This window comes from Haliotis rufescens, unplaced genomic scaffold, assembly GCF_023055435.1.
Source record: "Haliotis rufescens isolate VD_foot unplaced genomic scaffold, xgHalRufe1.0.p SCAF_3, whole genome shotgun sequence".
Classification (NCBI taxonomy): Eukaryota; Metazoa; Mollusca; class Gastropoda; order Lepetellida; family Haliotidae; genus Haliotis; species Haliotis rufescens.
Genome location: NW_025964001.1, coordinates 14,903,263 through 14,924,038, shown reverse-complemented (window position 1 = coordinate 14,924,038; position 20,776 = coordinate 14,903,263). Strand labels below are relative to the sequence as shown.

At 37.8% G+C, this 20,776-nt stretch overlaps 1 protein-coding gene across 5 annotated transcripts in view; it reads left to right on the top strand.

Moving 5' to 3' along the window:
- LOC124134856 (protein enabled homolog) overlaps window positions 1-20,776 on the top strand; it is a 68,834-nt gene that overhangs the window by 2,821 nt on the left and 45,237 nt on the right. For 2 of the 5 annotated variants that reach the window (XM_046499924.2, XM_046499923.2), the window contains exons 1-3: window positions 2,564-2,726; window positions 13,714-13,879; window positions 17,003-17,168. In XM_046499924.2, the coding sequence (XP_046355880.2) occupies window positions 2,635-2,726; window positions 13,714-13,879; window positions 17,003-17,168 (424 nt within the window). In that variant the 5' untranslated portion in view covers window positions 2,564-2,634. Of the gene's footprint in view, window positions 1-2,563; window positions 2,727-13,713; window positions 13,880-17,002; window positions 17,169-20,776 lie in introns of those variants that run through there. The other 3 variants (XM_046499927.2, XM_046499926.2, XM_046499925.2) reach the window with 2 other exon arrangements.

The window sequence follows — 20,776 nt, the reverse complement described above, 5'->3', positions numbered from 1 at the left end:
TTCCATGGAAAAAATCAGTAAATATTGTTCGGTAATATATCAGCTGTCTCTGTTTCCTTCTCTCTTGTGTACCCTTATCATGTTTGTGTTAGGTTACTTGAGGTACTTTATTATACTGGTTGGTTGGGTAACCCAGTTAGTGGGTTTGCTTGTATTGCACATTTTGTTACTCCCATCAATACCTATAATACAGCTTGTGGCATCTCCATATTGCCGGTCAGACTGTTGATTTTCATGTCATTGTATCCCAGTTGCATGGATCGCTGATCATGATTTCAATCACTGGACTGTCTGGTCCAGATTTGGTTATTTACAGACTACTGTCAAATAGCTGAAATATTGCTAAGCCTGGCATTAAACAACAATCAATCAAAGAAATATTCATATGAAATGAAATGTTCATCACCACTACATGGAAACTAGACCTGTGAAGATCCAGGTTAAAATAGGTCTTCAGGTACCCATGCTTGTCGTAAGAGGCGACTAACGGGATCGGGTGGTCAGGCTTTCTGACTTGGTTGATACATGTCATCGTATCCCATTTGCGTGGATCGATGCTCATGATGTCAATCACTGAATTGTCTGGTCCAGACTCGATTATTTACAGACCGCCGTCATATAGCTGGAATATTGCTGAGTGCGGCGTTAAACAACAAACCAACCAACCAATCCAATTGTGTAGATCAATGCTCATGCATCGATATGCTCATGATATCAATCACTGGATTGATATGGTCTAGATTTGATTATTTACAGACCTCGGTCATATAGCTGGAATATTGATGAGTGCAGCACTTAACAACAAACAAACATGGAAACTACAACTGATTTCACTAGATGTTCCATTTATTCTTTTATCAAAATTTGTTAACTGTATATTAAGAGCAAAACAGTTCCTTTTCGCAGTATTTGAAAATACAGATTTAAGCTAGGGTCATTATATCACATGCTGTTTACTTGAGATATGTTAATCCCAAGAATGGCTTTCACTTTAGCAGCAGAGAAAAAGCCTCATTTTCTACTCACTCATCTGAATAATGATATTATGACATATCATAACAAATAATAAGTTTTCACTTGCCTCAGGGATAAACTAACAGGAACATTATTATCCTATATCAGGATGTACAGCATTGGTCAGCTAAGTGACATCATTCGAATGAGAGATTCATGACACTTGTTTTAAACATAATAGACCAGTTTTGTGTTTCAACCCCTGGTGTTGCAAGGTATCTCTTTGCAATAATTCTTTAATAACACAAAAACTAATTTTCAAAGAAACCCATCATGTCATGTGATTCCATCAATTTCTATTTGGCAATAGTATCAAATCAATAAGACAGTTCAGCCAAACAGATCGGATGTGTTTAACGACAAACATGTTTGATTGAACAAGGATTAATTTTGTCAACACGTCATTGCACACCCCAAATATTGTAAAACAGGAAGTGAATGTACGTCAGGAAGGTGAAGGTCATTGTTTGATTGATGGATTGACCTGCATGTCCTTACAAACGTCATGTTTACATGGCTTAGCTAATACTGACTGATTGTAGAAGGGGACAGTCATGCAATATTAGTCCGGACATGTTAAATCTACACCAACATTTTGACTCAAATCTCTGCTAGTTTGCCATTCTTGTGGAATGTGAAAGACACATGACATTCAGATTTGTCAAATAAAGGCACCTGTCACCTTAAGGTTTCACATGTTCACTTTTCAACTTTTTGCTTTGAATCACTTTGCTAGTAATTGTTTGTCACATAACAATATGTTCAAGCAAAAAAACTGTGTTTTTGAGCAAAAAGATAGTTGACCAAAATTATTTAAATGAATGTGAACATCCATCTTTATTTCCATTTGGCATGTATTAAGTTAGTTTTGTTTGAAAACATTCAAGGACATATGAACTTGTCCCATGTTTTGCTAAGCTTGTCAGAGCATCTTATCATGAAAAGTGAAGATATTCAGATTTTGTCAGCAGTGGAGGCAAGGTCTTTCAGTAAAACCAAAAATGTTTCAATCTTGCCGTTGGTCATAATACCTTAAATTTATGCGCAAAAGTAATCTCACAAAGTCCTTGAAATGAACTTTTTTTCCAATTATTAAAGAAAATCCAACGTTTCTAGACACAATTTCACAGAGATTAACCAGTCCCAGACTGCAAAGTTCTGTCAGAGACTTGTAAGGTGAAACCTAGTCTGTTCATGAAAGTCGTGTGGGTCATCTACTTGGCATGGGTTCATGTAATGACATTGCCCTTACTGCCTGTGTTAGGTGAAATTTGGAGGCAAACATTACAAGTTAAGTAATTACATGAATGCCTGGGGTCAATGAGAGATTGATCATATGACCTAGGTTGGTTAAAGGGTTGGTACCTATAAAGTTTGTCGGAATGCCAGTCGTCATAAGTCATCCCCTGTCAATTAATTAGGTATCTTTGAGGAGAGTTGTCATGTTGAACTAGCCAGAAGGTTGTGTGGGCCAGGGAACATGCTGTAGGGGTATATAGTTACACTGCTAAATTTAGCAGACAGGCGGTGCGCCCCCATCCCATCATACTCTCAAACAGTTTTCCCAGCTAAATATTTAGGTGTTACGGAATCACTTCTTGATGAAAACCGACTTACAGGATGCAAAGTTATCCCAGCTATCCTGAATATGAAGAATTGGATGATTTGTTACTGGATCCCGAGGAGGATACTTTGCAAGCCAATGTTTACGGGTTTGTAATTTTTGTTGGAATATTCCTTGGTTTGTGAAAGATCTAAAATCTTTATTCACTCACATCAGTGGGTGTACGCAAGACAAAGAAGATAGGCTCTTCATGCTCTTTTCACAGTCTTTGTCTAATGGAACTAGCGTTTAGTCTTAATCATAATGGCTTTCAACTCTGACCCTGTTATAAAATCGCATTCCCTGTGGGTTCAACTGGTAGACATTTTAGATCCTTATCAACTTGAAGAACTCCATGTCTAAGAAACTTGTGGCTGGGTTACACATGGTTCATCACACTTGTCAGTAATATTTGACTGTATGTCTGAGTCACAAATTTAACTCAATTTGAGATTGAATTTTACAAATATGGTCTGAAATGTTTGTTGTTAATCCCCGTTCTGATGAAGACTTGGAAATGTCAGGTCTTTGTTGTGACATTTCTTTCATGTTAACATGTTAAATGAGTCATTCCTAGTGCCTGTAACTAAGAACTTGAAGGTGTGGTATGGCAGATTGCAAATTATTTTGTGATTGTGATAAGCCTCATGTAACAATTGTTAATCAATAGCAGCCCCATGGTTACAAGATTAATGTGGTGCAGACTTGACGTTCACTAGAAACATGGCTGATGCAGGTTGCACTCAGGAATGGTAGGTATCAACAATTATTGTCTCTTCCACCCTACAGGAAACACAGCAGTAATTTCTGTTATATTTGTCTTTTTGTCATAATTAATCTGAGAGTATTTTTTTACAAATGGAAAATCATTTGCTGAGTCAACAGGTTTAGACACAATTTTGAATGTTGTGTTGTATATATTTGGATATCAATTACAGATATTTATTTTGAATCGGAATTGGTGTGGTATTCATTTTTCCTGTGTACACTTAATGACAATTTTTTATATAGATTTTTGAGATAATATATGTGTGTACATTGGCTAACAGTTCCAATGTAAATTATTAAAGTTAAAATTGATGAAATACTTCATATACCTCTATGGTAAGGCTTATATATGAGTTTTGTATGATATAACATAGACTCCCCAGGGAAAAATATTAATCAAATGTTCGACAATTATATGTCATTTAACGCTAAGAATATTTATATACAATGAGTGTCCATATATACATACACCCAGTAGTCCTGGTGATAAAGTAGCCATTGCACCATCGCTTATTCATTATTACAGGTAATTGGGCTACACTCATTGAGACTCAGTGACTGTTGATTAGTCACACAGCATGGCATTGAAAGAATTTAGTCAGGATTGAGTGGAGCTGAAGGAGTAATCTTTTCAGTCCTGGGGAATATAATGACAGATTTTCTGTTTCATTTTATGTTTCGTATTTAAGAAATGGTGTCAGATTTCACAAAATTTTGATATTTTCTCTTTTCACATCATTACTGGAATACTTTTGATGTCTGCTTGTAGTTTGAAATCCTCAGTATAAGTGAAAGTAACATTATGATGTGAGGTAAGGCCGGACTAAAACTTGTTTCGTTTGCCCCTGGCCTGCCTGGCATTTCAGAAATGGGTAGGTTGGTTTTTAAGGAAATATATTTTGCAGATCATTTTATACTTATCCATTATTTGAGAGTGAGTGAGTGAATATGGTTTTATGCCGCTTTTAGCAATATTCCAGCAATATCACGGCAGGGGACACCAGAAATGGGCTTCACACATTGTACCCATGTTGGGAATCAAACCCGGGTCTTCAGCGTGATGAGTGAACGCTTTAAGCATTAGGCTACCCGACCACCTCCTTTATTTTAGAAAAAATGTCAATGATGGGTATTAGTTTATAATGATACCATCATCAAGAGATGATATTAACAAATATAACTATATTCTTAGCAGCATTAGAAACTAACTTGTAATGATGACATATAGCCAAATCTTTAAAAATGGCAAATGTCTACTAGTCCTTATGATACCTTAACTATTGGGTAGTTTGGCAAGGACTATAGGACAAGAGCAAATTTCTAATGCTGTTTACACTAATAAACAGATATTTACACCCATATATACAAACATTTACACTGACATACAGCCACTCAGAAAGTGTTGTTACGTGTAAAACTGGAAGAATATCAGTTACACCATTATACACACCCATAGAACTGGAGCAATAGTACAAAAATATCAACACAAAGTATTCATATACACAATCATTGATTCCAAGGGAGTCACTGGACACAGAATCGGAGCAATGACAACTATTGGGCAGTTTGGCAAGGATTATAGTGCCAGTTTCTAACGCTGCTTAGAGATGATCTTAGTCATTTATGTTGGATATATATATTTTTCTAGCTATCAAAATGAACTATTTTGTCAGGAACAATGTCTTGCATGTAGTAGTGTTGGATGTTTTTGGTGGTGGATCTTTTTTATGTTTTGGCCTGATAATTTAGACTGGAGATAATTTAGTGCTTGAAATGAAACTCTTATGCTGCGACAATGGGGTATGAGTATTTATACATGTAGTTGTGACTCGTCCTTTCACAGACAATAGACTTGATCTATATATCTAGTTCACATCTGTCTGGCTTTGTATTGACTTTGTAACTCGTACTTCCTTCATGTACAAGACCAGCTGACAAAACAATCATGTGTGTCTCAATATAGCCATCGCATCCTCCGGAAACTTCTTACTGTTACTTTCATCAGAAAGTTCAACTTGTGTCAGAAGTATATTGATGAGGATATGATTCATATTTACAAAAGGTTCAGGACCTTTAATCTTGATTAGAAACTATGCAAAGGCTTTATGAAACACTCTTTGTGAACTTTTGTACTGTCAACAGAATGCAAAGAATAACCTTTCTTGACTTTTTGAAGAACTTTGCATGATAAATCGATAGATGTTGAAGTAAGTAGGGTTTTTGTCATAAGCAGCCGTAATCTTGGTAATTATTTAGAATAGGGGCCTTATGTCACAAGTCACATGATGTATTACCAAGGAGCATAATCCTAATCCTTTTGTGTTCAAGAATGTTTTGTTGGGGGTATGTTAACTGGAACCCCTTTCAAGTCTCTCAAAACCCTTTCTATTGCTATTTAACATGTTGGACTTGCGTTCATGTCTTTAACAGTACGTCGTTATATACAAAAAGTGTACAGCGGTAGAAACTAACATTTTTAGTCCACTAGTCCTTATAATGAGAGTTCATAGCAAAACCCTTAAAATTGGCAAATTTCTACTTGCCCTTAATAATATGATACTTCAATTATTGGTGCTTTGGTAAGGACTGCAGGACTAGTGCCAATTTCTAGTGCTGGTGTATCTGTGATATGAATCTCTGTCTTTGGTTAAACCAATGGCTTTCAATTGTAATATGTCCGTATTATTGTCATTACAGATTGAACTGAATGGGCATTGTGTTGTAAATTGTCACAGTGACCCAAACCCATCCAATAAAGCCATAAACCAGATCTGCTTAAAAAACTGTCTGACACGGTGATTACCCCATAGTGAAATTGTTTGATGCTTCCCGAAAAGAAGTCTCTGTTGATTCACCAATGTTCTTAGTTCAAAGCATTTGATTTCAGTTTGAGTGTCAATGGAATGGGTTTGGGCTAATCAAGTATCCAAAATATCGTTTGAGAGAATTGCTTGATAGCTGGAATGAAATTTTGTCAATGAATGCTTTCAAAGAATTTTTCAAATAAAATATATTTGGCTTTCCGTTGCTGTTTTACACTTTGAGTGAAGGGATGTGATATTCTGTATCGGGATTTTCTGTGTATTGTTTCTGTCAGGAACAAATGTCTAGGACAAGCCCAGCTCATTACAAATTTATAAGGAGTTGGAGATAGCTGTATATCATTATTTTACTAAATTTCTTGGGAAATTAAGACTATGTGTGCTTCGTCCAACACATACTGCCACGTTGGCTTAGGTGTTGCACGACTAAACTCCCTCTGCCGCCATGCAGGGGGTTAACCTTCTGCTGGTGTGCTGCACGTGTTGTCTCGGCTTGTTTACCTGCATTACATTGATTACCTCACACCTGCCAGTCCCCCCTCCCGGGCCCTTTATCTCACTGTTGGTATACACGCCGCTTGTGTTAATTACACCAGCCTTTTTCAGCATTACACTTTGCCATTACAAGTACACATGGCTACCTGTTTTCTTTGTCATAATACCTTGGTTCTAACTTCAATGTGGAGTTTGTTAGGGATAGGCTAGATACATTTGAATTTCCCTGTATATGAGAGTGATGTTGGGGTTGACATGACCTCGTTCAATTAAATCCTCTGTAATCCTTTTTTCTTACAGTTACCAATATCACCATCTCATCTTCAGCAAAGAGCAGGGAAATCAAATTTGATACCTATTAAAGCCATGCCAGAATAATAGTAACATATTAAAGTAAATCGAGAAGTTAGAACTGTCTTCTATTGATAGGATTGCCAACCATATAGGGCACATAGCTATGAAGGTGAAGGGTTATGTCTTTCACTAAATATTTTCTTTCAGTCACTTACACTGGGTATAGCATGTATACATGATGTAGACATCAGTTTAATCAATAAGCAACTTGTTTCAAAGTCGAGATATCTCACTGAAATGATTTTGTCACTGTGCTGAGGTAACTAAGGCCTGCACTGTTTGTGTTCACATGATGATATCACCTTGTGTAAGCAGGAAGTATTATACTAGTTGCCCTACTTGTACTGTCATTTGCGTATCTCACAGCAGATTGTAGATATTTTGGACTCCGTCCAAAATCCAGAGATATGTCCAGTGTCTCTCCAACCACCTGCATTATATATTTGTCCTGTACGCCTTTAAAATAGTACCTTCCTTGAATAACAATTGACAGGGGAAGAAATGAATGTCTATTGGATAATGAAACCCTAGTATAACATGTAACCAATGGAATATCAGACGATTTAAAAAAAAGTTCAATGTTTGTTTTTGTCACAGTGTGGACAGTTGGCTTTTATTCAGCAATATGCACATCATCATCACAGCGATAGAAACTAATTGTTTTAGTCCACTAGTCCTTATAATGATAATGCATAGCAAAACCCTTAAAAATGGCAAATTTCTACTAGTCCTTATGATACCTTAACTATTGGGCAGTTTGGCAAGGACTACAGGACTAGTGCCAGTTTCTAATGCTGCTGCATCATCATCCTCATCCTCATCCTCATCATCATCATTATTATTTTCATTATTATTATTATTATTATTATTATTATTGAGTAAGTTTGATGTGGTGTTTGTGTCATACATGACACGCACCTTCTGTAGATCACTGAAGAAGAGACGGTTGTGATGTAAATCCTCCACAGCAGTTTGTAATTGCAGCCCAAGTCCTAGGTCTAGTAGAACTAAAAAATGGTAGCCCCACCATAAAAGTTCTGACCAGTCGACTCAAAAGAGGTGGTGCGCCTAAGTCTAACTTTATCTGATGTCTCCATGGTCATCATTCTTAGTTAACTCAGTATGGACTCATGATGTATGTGCAGGCAAACAGTGCTGGGATTCATCACAAAACAAAACCCCAGTTATGGGGGATGGGGGGGGGAAGTTATTTTATGCCACTGCTTCACAAGCAAGGATCAACACCATTAAGATACAATCACAAACAATCAGCCAGACCACTCACTGTGGTGGGGCGGTGGGGTAGCCTAGTGGTTAAAGCATTTGCTCATCACGCTGAAGACCCGGGTTCGATTCCCCACATGGGTACAATGTGTGAAGCCCATTTCTGGTGTCCTCCGCCGTGATATTGCTGGAATATTGCTAAAAGCGGCATAAAACCATACTCACTGTGGTTACCCCATCTTCGTTAGTTACCTCTTACATTGTCCTGCGCAATGACTGCATTGTATATAGAAATGCTGAGTACTGAGTAGGACCTGGGTACCCACAGGCCTACCCGGACCCATGGTTAGTCACGTGATATATTGTTTAATGACAAAAATGATCTAAAACTCTATGTTCCCATTTCTTTCTGACTATGCAACAATTACTTCTGACTTGTATATGTTTGAATAAAGATAAAACTTCATGCAGTAAACTTCAGTGTGTGCATGACCTGATCGTTTTATGCGTGCATCTGAATACATTTTGCGAGGGCAAACTTTTCCCATCTCTTGAGACCTACAGCAGGTACCCAGGTAGGGATGGGTAATAGGAGGGTGGGTACCCGGGTAGTACATTTGGACTCATCCCAGCCCTAACATCTTGCAACAAGCATGGGATACTGGGACCTATTCTGCACTGAAATGCCAACTAGTTCGCAGTGTCTATCTACACCCATTGTGAGATCTACAGCAGAATAATAGAGCTCTAGTAGCAATAGTGGTCATTGTGTAAGCTAAACTCATGAGGACATTTATATGCACCTTTCCTTGTATGTTTGAATATTGATAATGAAAATGTAAATTTATGTCAAAATTATAATGTAAAGGGAAGTTCCCGATTTTATGTCCTGGATAATGTTTTTAGGTTGAGAAATAGTAACTAGAAATATGATCTGCCGAGTGTATGAATTTGTAATGCCTACATTGAACGTAATAATGTGTCCTATTATCCATAATGATCTCATCACTTGGACAGGGAAGCTGGTTTTGCCACCTTAAGTATGTCTAGAGATGAATGAATCAGCATGTTATTATCGAATTAATAGAAACATTACACCATGTAATGGGTACATTTAAGCAAAGAATACACATATTGATATGACTTTATATTTTGCAGTCCAGATAGGGGTTTCAGCAATGGAAATGAGGATAAGTTTTCTGACATTTATCTTCTAGCTAGGTTTCTGCTAGAGATCAAAGAGATTATTCACCTGGAAGTGGAATAATATGTAACCATGGAAACATAAGATGAAGTAAAAATGTCTGAAGTTTGAAAATTAATAATGCTGAGTTTATCAGCTTGAAAGTTCTCCCTGATGCAATAATTGCAACATTGTGCCCTTGGCATGAGTCTACCACTTGTTTGATAATTACTTTCTAGCAAACATATACAAAGCTCATAAAGAGTAAGATGTGTAGATTTTACAGTGTATTTTGTGTACTTGTCATCTTTGCTTCAGGCTATCAACAGTTTTTGGAATCTGAACCAGAAGAATTTGCCGTTTAGACACCCCCCCTCCCAGGAAAAATAATGTCAAAGGTCAATAGTATCTTGGCTAGAGGATAAGGTTTTCGGCAAGAGATAGAGTTAACTTATGTGTGCTAGATTGGGTGTAGGGTTTCCCAGTCAAGCAAGGGTTGTGTTTAGTGGGGCAGTTTCATAAGCCGCTGTTTACATGCTGATGGGGCATTGCTTAATTCAAACTGAGCCGTTCATGAAATATTTTGTAAATCTAGGTTAGAATGTCAGCTGTTTTATGAGCTGTATAAAATTCTGTTTGGGTTTCTGGAGGAAGTAAGGACAACCATGTACTCATCCTACACACCAAACAGCTGAATGTCAGGTCGACTGGATCTGTGCAATAAAACAACAGATTGCAACAGATGCTCAGATGAATATTAATTTAAAAGTGTACAGGTTGATTTTATTTCCTGGCGGGATATTTCAGTTGTAAGATCTCAAAATTATTGGATTATTTGATCAGTGTTGATGAGTATAATTTCATTATTTGTATCTGATACCCATAAAGATTCGGGGCAGAAAAGGTCTTCAGCAACCCATGCTTACCGTAAAAGGCAACAATGCTTGTCGAAAGAGGTGACATTATGAAAGGTTGGTTTTATCCGCAAGAACATAAGCAAACATAGTTAGAGTCAATATATGTGTATAATTTAAGATATATTTAATTTATGATTGAAATTCAAGTGGCTTTCAACTAACAGTTTCAGTCCACTAGTCCTTATAATGATAACATATAGCAAAACCCTTCAAAATGGCAAATTTCTACTAGTTCTTATGATACCTTAAATATTGGGCAGTTTTGCAAGGACTATAGGACTAGTGCCAATTTCTAACGCTGGTCTTTTGTTTTTTTATACAACCGTGGACTTATGGTTAATGATAATGCTGACAGTTTTATTGTGTGAATTAAAGTCTAAACTGTTCCGGTTTTGTTATATATTTAACTTGTTAATTGTCGTGTCATCATCTTCATAAAATAATTAAAAAATAATATGGCATATGAATATCATATTCACGGAAAGGTTGTGTTATAATTTTTAATTCGTTTCTCAGTAACAGATAGGGGGCTTTGTTGTTTTGAATACAGTACTGCTCCTACAATACAAAATAGAATAGAAACTGTAAATGGAAAAGGATAAAAATGCAATTATTTACACACGCACATCTTGCTTTACAACATACCATTTAATCAATAGCCAACATCCAGCATTCTTAGAGCTGTTTTTTAAACCAGTGAACAGGATTAGAAATTAAATGTATGTTTTCACTAGTCCACAAAAACGATCTGCTACAGAGTTGCCCTCTATCTAATGGTCGCAATGGTTGCCCACAAGGAAATGTCACTAGTTGTAACTGAACTTTACTTGCCTTGGACAAGCCCTTGACACGAACCCTGATGAAATGAGGAAATGCTTAGTTGATTAAAATTGGTTATGCTTTCAAGTTAACTAGTTCCACTTTTTGCACAACCTTTACTGCCTTAGAGACAAATGAGCTCTAGATGTAGTGTGGTAATAAAACCTTGATGCATGTTCAGGGAAGTAGTACACTAGCTCAGTGGTTGACAAGTAGACATTGTCACAATCTGCTTCAGTTCTCTTCACCTGTTTGTGAGCAATCACTTGCAACCATTCAACAAGAAAACAGCAAGGGTACTGTGACACCACCAGACTCGGAGATTGATTAACTTTGCAGGAAAGCAATATTTTGGTATAACCTTGTGGGGAGAATAGCTCCATAATACCCAATGTTTCTCATAAGAGCCGGAGCAGTGGGTCACCCTTGTGGTTAAAGCTTCACCAAACGCCTGGGTTCGATCCCCCACATTGGTTGAATGTGTGAAGCCCATTTCTGGTGTACCACACCGTAATATTGCTGGAATTTTGCTTAAAGCTGTGTAAACTCCAACTCACGGGTGGCCCAGTCGTCTAAGGCACCGCGATTCGCTGTGCAGAGTTGCGTCCATTGGGCACGCCAGAAACCTATGATTGTGGGTTCGTATCCCCGTTCACCCCGATTATGTTTCTAGGTTTGTCAGCACCATACCCATGCTCGTGGGTTTCACTGAGGTTGTAAACGTCTGAGACCTGCATCACTTCGGGCTTTCCTCCCACATTAAGCTGACACGCCGTGATATAACTGGAATACTGTTAAAAGCGGTGTTAAACCCAACCCACTCACTTCCAAGGGTTGACTGATGAGAATCAGATATTACAATGTGTGACCTGGGTTATTGTGTGTCAGTCAGTCCTGAGGGACTAGATCATTGCTCATACTGTCAATCACTTATTACCCTTTGCCTTGCCCTGTCGATTATTAATAGACCGATGGGTTACAGCTGGAATGCTGCAGCATAAACCAATAGTGTACTCTAACTATATTGGTCGTGTACCATGACACGTACAGCACATCTTGCACCTCCATGGGGATTCCAGATTAGAATAGGTCCCCAGCAACCTACGCTTGTAAGATTCAATTTGATGAACAGGGTGGTCAGGTTTATTGACTTATGCAGCACAATTTTGCACCCCCATGAGGATTACCGATCAGAATAAGTCCCCAGCAACCTATGCTTGTACATGTAGTAAGAATCATCTAAATGGACAGGGTTGTCAGACTTGATATGGATGACTGTGTCATCTTCTGATGGGATATTGAGCATAATATCTGGTAAGGCCAGTCCAGATTTGAATATGTGCAGACCGTCATATAGCTGGAACAGTTGACTGGAGCATTGAATGAAAAACAGACAAACATAGCACATTTTGTGGATGATCAGAGGCACAGGGGCATTATGATCTACAACTGAGTGGTAGGCATTCCGGTTGCACATGGCTTCCCTTCCATGTGAATCCTCAGCCCTCCCTGACCTTGTCCCAAGTAGCTGCTTCTGAGGGTGTCTCTTATCCTGGTCTGTCTGTGTCAAGTATGAGTGACTCATGATTTATAAACACATTCTTGTCCCTACTAATTACGGTATCAATTGCATTATGGGCTGCTGAGGGGCTCCGCTGCCTCCTGCTTGGTTCATTCATAGCTAGGCACTGTTGAAGTGCTGGGGGTTATCATTTTAGGATTATTATATTCTAGCCGGTTTTCTCCTCAATTTCTGTGGCATAATTTATTGGTTCTGTTTTTAATGCAAATAAACAGAGCATGTTAAGGTTGCTGCTGTGATAATGTAAGAGATTATTGCACACAGTGGCAAACTGCAAAACATATGGGACATGCTGGGTTGTCATGACGCAATGTGAATATCTGTGTTACCATGGTGAAATATGGGGTAAAAGTATTTTCTTTATGTTTACAACTTAATCTGAAGTTAGTGAGTGAGTTGTGTTTAACGCCACTTTTAACGGTATTCCAGTTATATCATGGCGTGTCAGCTTAATGTGGGAGGAAAGCCCGAAGTGATGCAGGTCTCAGACGTTTACCACTTAGGTGAAACCCACGAGCACGGGTATGGTGCTGACAAACCTAGAAACATAATCCGGGTGAACGGGAATTCGATCCCACAATCATCAGTTGTGGATTAAACATGTTAACATTATTCAGTTTCAGTTTCAATTATTGCTGAATCAATAGAGTGAAACTACACTTTGGAATGAATGACCGATAATTTCTGATTTTTCTCTATTTGATTATTTATGATATTTTTTCAAAATTCTTAGTATAAGTATATTGATGTCATATACTAAGTGACAGATTTGACATTAGGAATCAATTATGACAACTATGCAATATGTCAGCTATATGCTCTTTGATATTAAAATCAAAACATTTCAGCTGTTCAGTTAGAAAATTTACTTTTCAATAAATAGGTTTCAGTTGATGGAAAGATGTTAATAAGTATGTTTTTTCTCTTTTCAGTGAGTTAGCCATTGTGGCTGCTCGAGCCTCTGTTATGATATACGATGATGCCAACAGGAAGTGGATACCAAGTGGCGCCACCCAGGGGCTGTCGAAAGTTCAGATATACCACCATACCACACAGAACTCCTTCAGGGTAGTGGGGCGCAAACTGCAGGATCATGAGGTGAGTTCAGATCTATGTGGGTGGTGGGGTAGCCTCATGGTTTAAGCGTTCGCTCGTCATGCCGAAGACCTGGGTTCGATTCCCAACATGGGTACAATGTTGTGAAGCCAATTTGTGGTGTCCCCCCACCATGATATTGCTGGAATATTGCTTAAAGCGGCATAAAACCATACTCAGTCACTCACTCAGATTTATGTTCAGACTGTCTTAACACAGGTACTCAGGGAAGATCTGGATTAGCCATGGTCTTCAGCTTGTCGTAAGGGGGGACTAACGGGATTGGTTTGTCAGGCTTACTGACTTAAATGATGCATGTCTTTGTATTCCAATTTTGTAGGACCCGTGAAGATTCGGGATAGAATAGGTCTTCAGCAACCCATGCTTGCCGTAAAAGGCGACTATGCTTGTCGTAAGAGGCGACTAATGGGATCAGGTGGTCAGGCTCGCTGACTTGGTTGATACATGTCATGGATCCCAATGTGCGTGGATCGATGCTCATGATATTAATCACTGGATTGTCTGGTCCAGACTCGATTATTTACATACCACCGTCATATAGCTGGAATATTGCTGAGTGTGGCGTTAAACAACAAACCAACCAACCAATTCAATTGTGTAGATCGATGCTCATGATGTCCATCACTGGATTGTCTGGTCCAGACTCGATTTTTGTACAGACCGCTTTCATATACATGTATCTGGAATATTGTTGGGTGTGGAGTTAAGCAACAGACAAAGTAACAAACATAACACAGGTGTTTGAGATTAAGAATGAATATACCAGTACAAAATTCAATATTAAGTGTTCCCGAGAAAACCTCAAGGAAGCCAGGACCCCACATAATGTCTGACTCTCCTCGGGATGCATGTAAACCAGGACGTCTGGTAATTCCAAATTAGGATATTTTGCAAATTAGGGACCTGTGTCGTTAGCTCATGGTGAGTTCAGAATGTTCATTCTGGTGAGTGGTATCACTGGGTCATGTCGGTAAGTTTTGTTGACTCAACTCCAGTACACGGGTAGGATACAAGAGGACAGTCAATAAAAGATTATGTTAGGAAGGAGTTGAAGCACCTTATGACATGTTACTTTGACAGTTGCCTACTATTTACACAACATGTTCGTCTTATTTATGGACAGTATATGAATTTAATATGATCCATATGTTTATAAACATACAAACACAGAAGTTTGATTACAGCACATGTTTGAAATTATTTTGATTGGTTTACCGGTGTTTGTTGTTGTTACTTTTAATCTAGAGTAAATATTTCAATAATGGAACTATTCAACCATAAACCATGAGTACGGGTTCAGGTCCTTTGCACATATGAGATTTGTATGCAAATTTGGTACCTGTATTATTAATCAGGACCTGTTCCGGTCCTGTGTAGTTAGAGAATGTAAGAGGTAAGAAACTGGTAGGGTGGTCAGGCTGTCAGGCGGTCAGGCGGTCAGGCTGGTGCACTTGGTTGATGGCATGTCATCATGTACCAACTCTGTGAGATATTGCTCATCATAACAACCTCTGGTTTGTCTGACCCAGACTCATGCAGGCCACTTTGATATAGTTGGAATAAAGCTCACTCCCGAAAGAAACAATAAATGAAACACAGATCTGTGTATTTGGGTAAATTACGTTTTAAATCAACTGAAATATGCAGCATATTAAATATGCATTAAAAACTATAAACATGCTATTGAAATAAAATTAATGTGTGTGTGTGTGTGTGTGTATATATATATATATATATAACAATTGCGTATAATATTACAACTGTTAGATAAAATGATTGTGTATCAGCCGATCGCCAAATTCACTTACCAACAGTTACAATCGGAAAAGCTTCTGCGACAAACATACTGTACTGATAGATGCCAATTGAAAAGCAGAGCGTGCCTAGTCAATGTACATGTTGTATCTTGATTAGTTGCAGATTGGTAATTAAAACAATAGCGCCTTTCTTACAATGCTAGGTTTTGCAAACAAAAAATGGCTTCCTGGAGAGGGAGCCGCAAGCAGACGCAGACGGGTAAACTACTATTCACATGGTTTTAAATGATTTACAGGGAATCTTACAAAACATGTTTTTTAAGTTAAATTCCCAAATATCAAGAAACAGGTGGGTAAAACAAATTGAATACCCTCTAAAACTTGTGGATACCCAATCAAAATCAAACCCCTGGGTAAATTACCCAAATTACCAAAAGCTTGTCTATAGCTCTGGAAACGAATAAACTTAAACACACCTAGCCCTCAGCATATTTAACTAGCTAACTAGTTATTTGTCAAGTTCCATTCATATTCCTCACTCTGTATCTATGTATCCATTGTCACCTTTATAAAAGAGATTCAAAAGGACCAGGCACCTACTACTTGAATGACTATAGTAACCAAGTGAAATGAAAGAAAAAGAATTCTGTTGAGGCCAAATCTCATTAAAATCTTTTACTGTGATGTGATACCGCTCTGTTTCAAGATCTGTGGATACTACTTTGACTGCCCAATCTAAATGAAGGCTGCATGACTTCTTGAGCCAATCAGATGCCCACTTTCTGAAACAATTTGACTTAACTACTCTACCACCTCAATTCAGATATTTTGTTGTTCACAAAAGAATATTCACGCAGGACACACATATATGCCTTCAATGGCACTCCCTTCTAGGTGTATAGATGCCACGTAGCACAGAAACGTCAAGGTGTAGAAAATATCCACAACAACATAATGGCATAGTCTTCATGATCTACGTCCAGGAAAGTTTTTTAAGCTCGTTATCAAGATACAGGAATCAGAATTAGTTGTTTGCATCCTTTGCTTGCTCATACCGAGAATTTACACAACACTGATTGGCTGTTCCGAACGTTCACCTGATATGAGGTGTCCTCACGTATCGTATCCAAGTAAAAGACATGATTGTAATGAGATAGTGCTGGGGCATTATTCAGCTTGATGTGAATACATTTTGGTTTTAAAGGTTAATCTCTGTTGAGGTACATCATTCCAAATACTGAACATGTACAGGGGAGATAAGAGATGTATTTCTCAGATTATCTTTTTCTGACAGTTATTTTGTGCCTAATTTATGTAATTATTACTCACCAAAATCTCTTTTTTTCAGGTGGTTATAAACTGTGCCATATTAAAAGGATTAAAATATAACCAGGCTACAGCAACATTTCATCAATGGCGGGACAGCCGGCAAGTTTATGGATTAAATTTTGCTAGCAAGGAAGAAGCAGAACACTTTGCTCATGCCATGATGACAGCATTAGACACATTGAACAGTAAGTTGACAGCACACACACCTCGGCATGGCATGTTGGTTCATGGTTTATACTATATTGTCATTCCGTTCACAAAGATTCAGTTGTCAGTTATGTAAGCTCAGTTAATTCCGTTTATACCATCAATTCCATTATTGCCCAGTGGCCCCAAGATGCAGCAACTCTTTGTACACAGTTGTGTCCCTTAGATGCCAGGATCCGCTGGTCGTGGGTTGAATCCCTGATTATGATTCTAGAATTATTGTATTTGTGGTTTCACAAAAGTTCTCCACCATCCACTGTGGGTTTTGTTCCACATCTACGGTGATTAAGCTGATTTGTCATGATGTAGCAGAAATACTGTTCAAAGTGACATTATAATTAACCATTCACTGCCTTTGATGGTGAAATGCTTTGAAATGATATTGTTTTTATCATTTATTTTTTTTCCAGACTACAGATATGGCAAGGCATGTCAAACTTGCTTTAAAAGTTTTGTTTTTAGAAAGTATGCTAAACGTCAAATAATTCAGGAAAATCTTGATACTTTGAAATGATTGAGATAGTCAGACACAGTGAGCTTGATTTTGTTGCAAAACAGATGAGAATTAGGTGTGGTAATTAGGTAATCAGGATGTGTTTTTTTGTCTAGAACTACTGCATGGTTGCATTGGTTTGAGATGATACACAAAGCATGACTCACTCACACTTTCAATCATGGTTTGTCAACACAAGAACCTAACTTATGACACAAGACCAGCATGCCATGCACCTGTACATCACAGTCACTAGATCACCTTCTACCTTATTCTCTCAGGTGTGGGTATCATTATGGCTGAGCAGAATTTATCTCCCTGTAGACCTCCTACAGCAACAGACATGGTGTGTTAATTCAATGGCTATTTGCTTTGCTTCATCTGTCTGTGTGTAGGCTGATTTTCTCCCGACTGATAAATAAAACACTGTCTACAATAGCACATGCTATTTCAGATAGTATCTTTAGTGATTAACGTCAATTTGGTTTAGGTTACCATCACCTTACACTATTGATTTGGAGCTGCAGAAATAGATACAGTCTACTTCCACATATTTGGGATGAACATATCTCATTACTTAATATGAAGACCTGAAAAAGTTCTTAGCTTTCTATTGCTGTGTCTGACAGGTTTAAATTGATTATTTGCGACATGGTATAGAGGGCTCTAATGTGTCCTGACAATTGAAAGCATCCCCTATAGGGTTAATCCCTGGAGATTATTTGTGTCATTTATGGTTCCTGCAGAATCAATACCCAAACTTTGAAATTTGTGATTGACTATTTTGCCTGTTTATAACTGAGTAAGAAGATATATTGGGGTGTCAAGTGCGAAATCCTGCAGGACTATTGATCCAGGGTAAATGCCGTATTTATCCTGAAGACTCAAGATAAATATTTGATCTATACATTTGTAGAGGAATATGGACCGGTTTTCGATCCAGGTGTGATGTGCGGCTGGTTTTATGACAGAGTTGAGTAAGCAATCTAGAACACAACCGACATGGGTTTAGCTCTTGAATTTGCGAGAATCACATGTATAACACATACAATATAAAGTGGAACGTTATTGCTGCTGTGAAATAATGACGCCAGCATAAGTGTCTGTATCTGATATAGAATTGCTTGACATTTCATCTACAGAGTCAATGCTATTGTAATGCTTGACAGTATTGAGCTATCAAGTGATATTTGTCAGTTGTTCTATGAAAGTGTTTGCCATTGGCCATTTACATTTGCTGACTCAGGAGATCGATTGTTTCGGTTCATCTCAAGGGATACTTCAGAACTGTTTGATATTTTAGTGTTTTGTATATGACTGATTAGCAGAGGAGTTTTTAGCAACAATACTGTTTTGAGTTTGTTATGTCGACGGAATATATCATGTTTAAAATAAATCAACAGTGTTGCTGTGGTGAATCTTTGGAAAACATCAAATAAATCTTTATTTCTATTTAGGAAAAGGTCATGACATTCATCAATAACCTGTCAACAGGTCATAGCTCCTTTCGAAACATCAGTAATCATCCTGCAAAATGTTTTTAAGAGAAATTCTGTACATTGTATTAGAAATTACATTTTCTAAGACATTTTTCATTAAAAGTACAATGAATATCACGATGTTTGAAGTTTTGGCCTCTTTAACAATTATTCAGTGTTTTTGTCATTTATTCCATTTCCAGTATGATTTAAAGCCTTTTTCTAATATAAACAGAAATAAAATAGTTCAGGTCAGCTGTTTCATTCTGTCAGCTTTCATTACTTACTACCACCAAGACATCACCAGTATTGAGTAACAGTGTGGCTTACGTTTTGTTCCTTCTTTCTGTCATTAATAAAACATTACCCAGAGGAAATCTGGTAGAAGATTTCACTGTCGCCAGACACAAATAGCAAGCTAGGTTGTTTGGCTGATTTGATGCAGTGTTTTGATAGGTTGATGAATGTCATGTCCAGTTTGTGCAAAATGACATCAATTACACTGGTCCGACATCTGTCAATCTCCCTATGTCTGGTAGATTGCGAATTATGTCCTCCAGTACGCTGTCTTGACAGCCAGGGTCGGTCAATAACTGATCAGCTACTTCATGTGTCCACTGTCAAGGATACGTAGCTTTTTTCTGATATGTCACAGGAAAATTACTGTTAACATCTGTCTAGAAAATTGACTTATGGCTGTAACGTGTTTCATCAGTGTCAGTGAGCGTGGAAATATTGTCATGAATAGATCATTCAAAGTAGTGTGAATAATACAATTGGTTACATGCTGTTATTCATATTAATATTTGGCAGTGCTATATTTCTTGATGTCAGTGATTTTAATTGATAATGATAAAATTGGGTTCTTTCTTTCTGTTTTTGATAAATTAATGTATTCATATTGCTGCTCTTCACATCAAGTTTACAATCGCAGTAGTTAAAATAGCCCCAATATTCACTCCTAGTAGCAAATCAAGAATACATTTTCCTTAGCTGTAAAATCTTTGTAATATAAACCAATATAAAACCCATGAGTGTTGATTTTGAATGCGGTGGTTTATATATTCTGTTCAGTGATATTCATGAGCAACTTGATTAGATTAAAGATGAATTGAAACAGTCAACCTTATCTCATATAGATTGCATACATAATCCCTATTACATTTGTTGCTCAGTACAGTAGAGTTCTTTATTGGATTATCTGCCATCATATTAGGTGCATCTTTAAGTGAACTTGGTATGCCTTTTGGTACTCTTTACCACTAAAAGAGCTGTATCAATCAATAAGTGGTTTGATGAAGTGCTAGAGATTGAAACACAGAACACTGACATGAAACCATCCCCCAAAGTAGATCAATTGGTGTTTCCTAGTTGAGTCTAGAGCCTCCAGACATGTCCGACATCAGTCTGTGATCACAGTAATTAGATAAAACAAGACAATGGCAGGAGGGATGGTAGGGTGGAGATGGGAGGATGGTTGGAGGATGCAGTGTCAGGGCCCACCATGCCAGCTGCTCTCTACTGTTGAATACATTGATATGGGATAACTGAGTTAATCCACAGGCAATCAGCATGGTGATTATTGCCACAGGAGCTGTGGGAGACTCGCCAGGAA